Below are 1,566 nucleotides of genomic sequence, written 5' to 3' on the forward strand. Positions count from 1 at the left end.
CTAGACTTAATGATTCGACTCGTAGATCCATAGAAGTCTACTTCATATAAAAATAATAACAAAATACATATAAATTATATTAAATAACATATCAATTAAACATTTAAAAAACTTGGTCAACGTGAGTGAGCTGGGTCACCGATCTTAAAAAAACTCAATCAGGTCAACCTTGGTGGATTTGAGTAGCATGAATGGTCATTCAAATACTAGCTCAAATTGGTTTAGACACTGATTCCGGATCAAACCGGTCTGAGTTGATTCTACAACTTTGCTTCATATATAGTAATAGGCCCATACACATTTTATGTGTAAAATTTGCTGTATATAAGATTAAATTACCTAATTCATCAAGATTTAAAAAAATGATTAATTTAGCTGATAATATATTTTATTGATGCAAATATACAATAATCGAAAGCAAATGAAGCACAAAGACATATAATATATTTTATTGATGAGACAAAGATGCACGTAGGCATTAACAGAGCACAAATATGCATGCCATGCATTGTTTTTTCAAATGCACGCACAACATATATAGATATAGGCAGAAGGAACACACACATAGAATTAATAGATATAGCATGGGTCTTATTCCATAGATAGAACTTAATAATTATGGATCTTCAATTAAGGATATTTTCCAGCATCGGAGACGGCCAAAGACAGGAGTTTAGGGATCCACGTTGGGGGAATGAAGGCATAGGTGTCACTAATAACCTTGACAGATGCGCCCTTAACCCTAGGCCAAGAATGCACTAGGCGATTGAGAGCAAGAAAGAAGAGGGGTGGTGAAACTTTATTCCAATCCTCCTTAATGGCGCTGTAGCCAAGCAAGATCTTAGAGTCATAATAATCATACTCTCCCACTATCTTCTCAACCTGGCGCACCAAGCTTTCAACTGGTCTGTTAGGATCTAGAGGTTCGAAATCAACGAAGCACTGAAACACAACAGTTCCAATCCAAGAATTATCAATAGATCGGTACAAGGGCAAGTAGAAAGTCTCATTGGTGGCAGCATCTGGAGCTAAGGAAGCCACAAACCCAGTGGTGCATAGAGCTTCCCTTAGGCCCTTTATGAGACCCTTAATGCAGTTAACAAACAATGTTTGGTTGCACTGGATTGTGGTGTAGTTAACATCGATTCCATCGATGTGGTACTCGTTGATCATGTGGTGGAGTGTGGTTGTGGCATTGAGAACCCAATCATCGGCACCACCAGCAGCAACTTTGAAGGGGTCATCTCCTCCGATGCTGACAAATACTTTGACTGGCAGACCCGAGGCATCACAATTTAGCTTGAACTGCTCGATAAGTTGGGGAGTGACATTGTCTGTGTCCCACTTAGGTTCGAACTTTCCTTTACCAGATTCTCCGGCATATGCCAGACACAGTTGGTACTCGGTAACATCAGTAAAGATGTCACACCTTGACATAAAGGAAGCATCATGGTGGTATTCACGGATCACTTTATTGTTGGAGTCGCAGGTTTCGGCCATTATATTTTATATGGGCTGTTGCTACTGCTTTTCTTTTGTGGCTTTGGTTGGTGTGATTATATCGGA

The 1,566-nt window shown here is 39.3% G+C and overlaps 1 protein-coding gene across 1 annotated transcript; it reads right to left on the minus strand.

Moving 5' to 3' along the window:
* Positions 1 to 422: 422 nt before the first annotated feature.
* On the minus strand, positions 423 to 1,566 carry LOC114405865 (ruBisCO-associated protein-like). The gene has a single exon (XM_028368380.1). It carries the CDS (start codon positions 1,498 to 1,500, stop codon positions 631 to 633), a length of 870 nt encoding a protein of 289 aa, XP_028224181.1. The 5' UTR covers positions 1,501 to 1,566; the 3' UTR covers positions 423 to 630.

This window comes from Glycine soja, chromosome 3 (genome assembly GCF_004193775.1).
Source record: "Glycine soja cultivar W05 chromosome 3, ASM419377v2, whole genome shotgun sequence".
Classification (NCBI taxonomy): Eukaryota; Viridiplantae; Streptophyta; class Magnoliopsida; order Fabales; family Fabaceae; genus Glycine; species Glycine soja.

Bases quoted from the DNA above. Each gene is read 5' to 3' on its own strand.
- LOC114405865 (XM_028368380.1), bottom strand. From the start codon at position 1,500: ATGGCCGAAACCTGCGACTCCAACAATAAAGTGATCCGTGAATACCAC.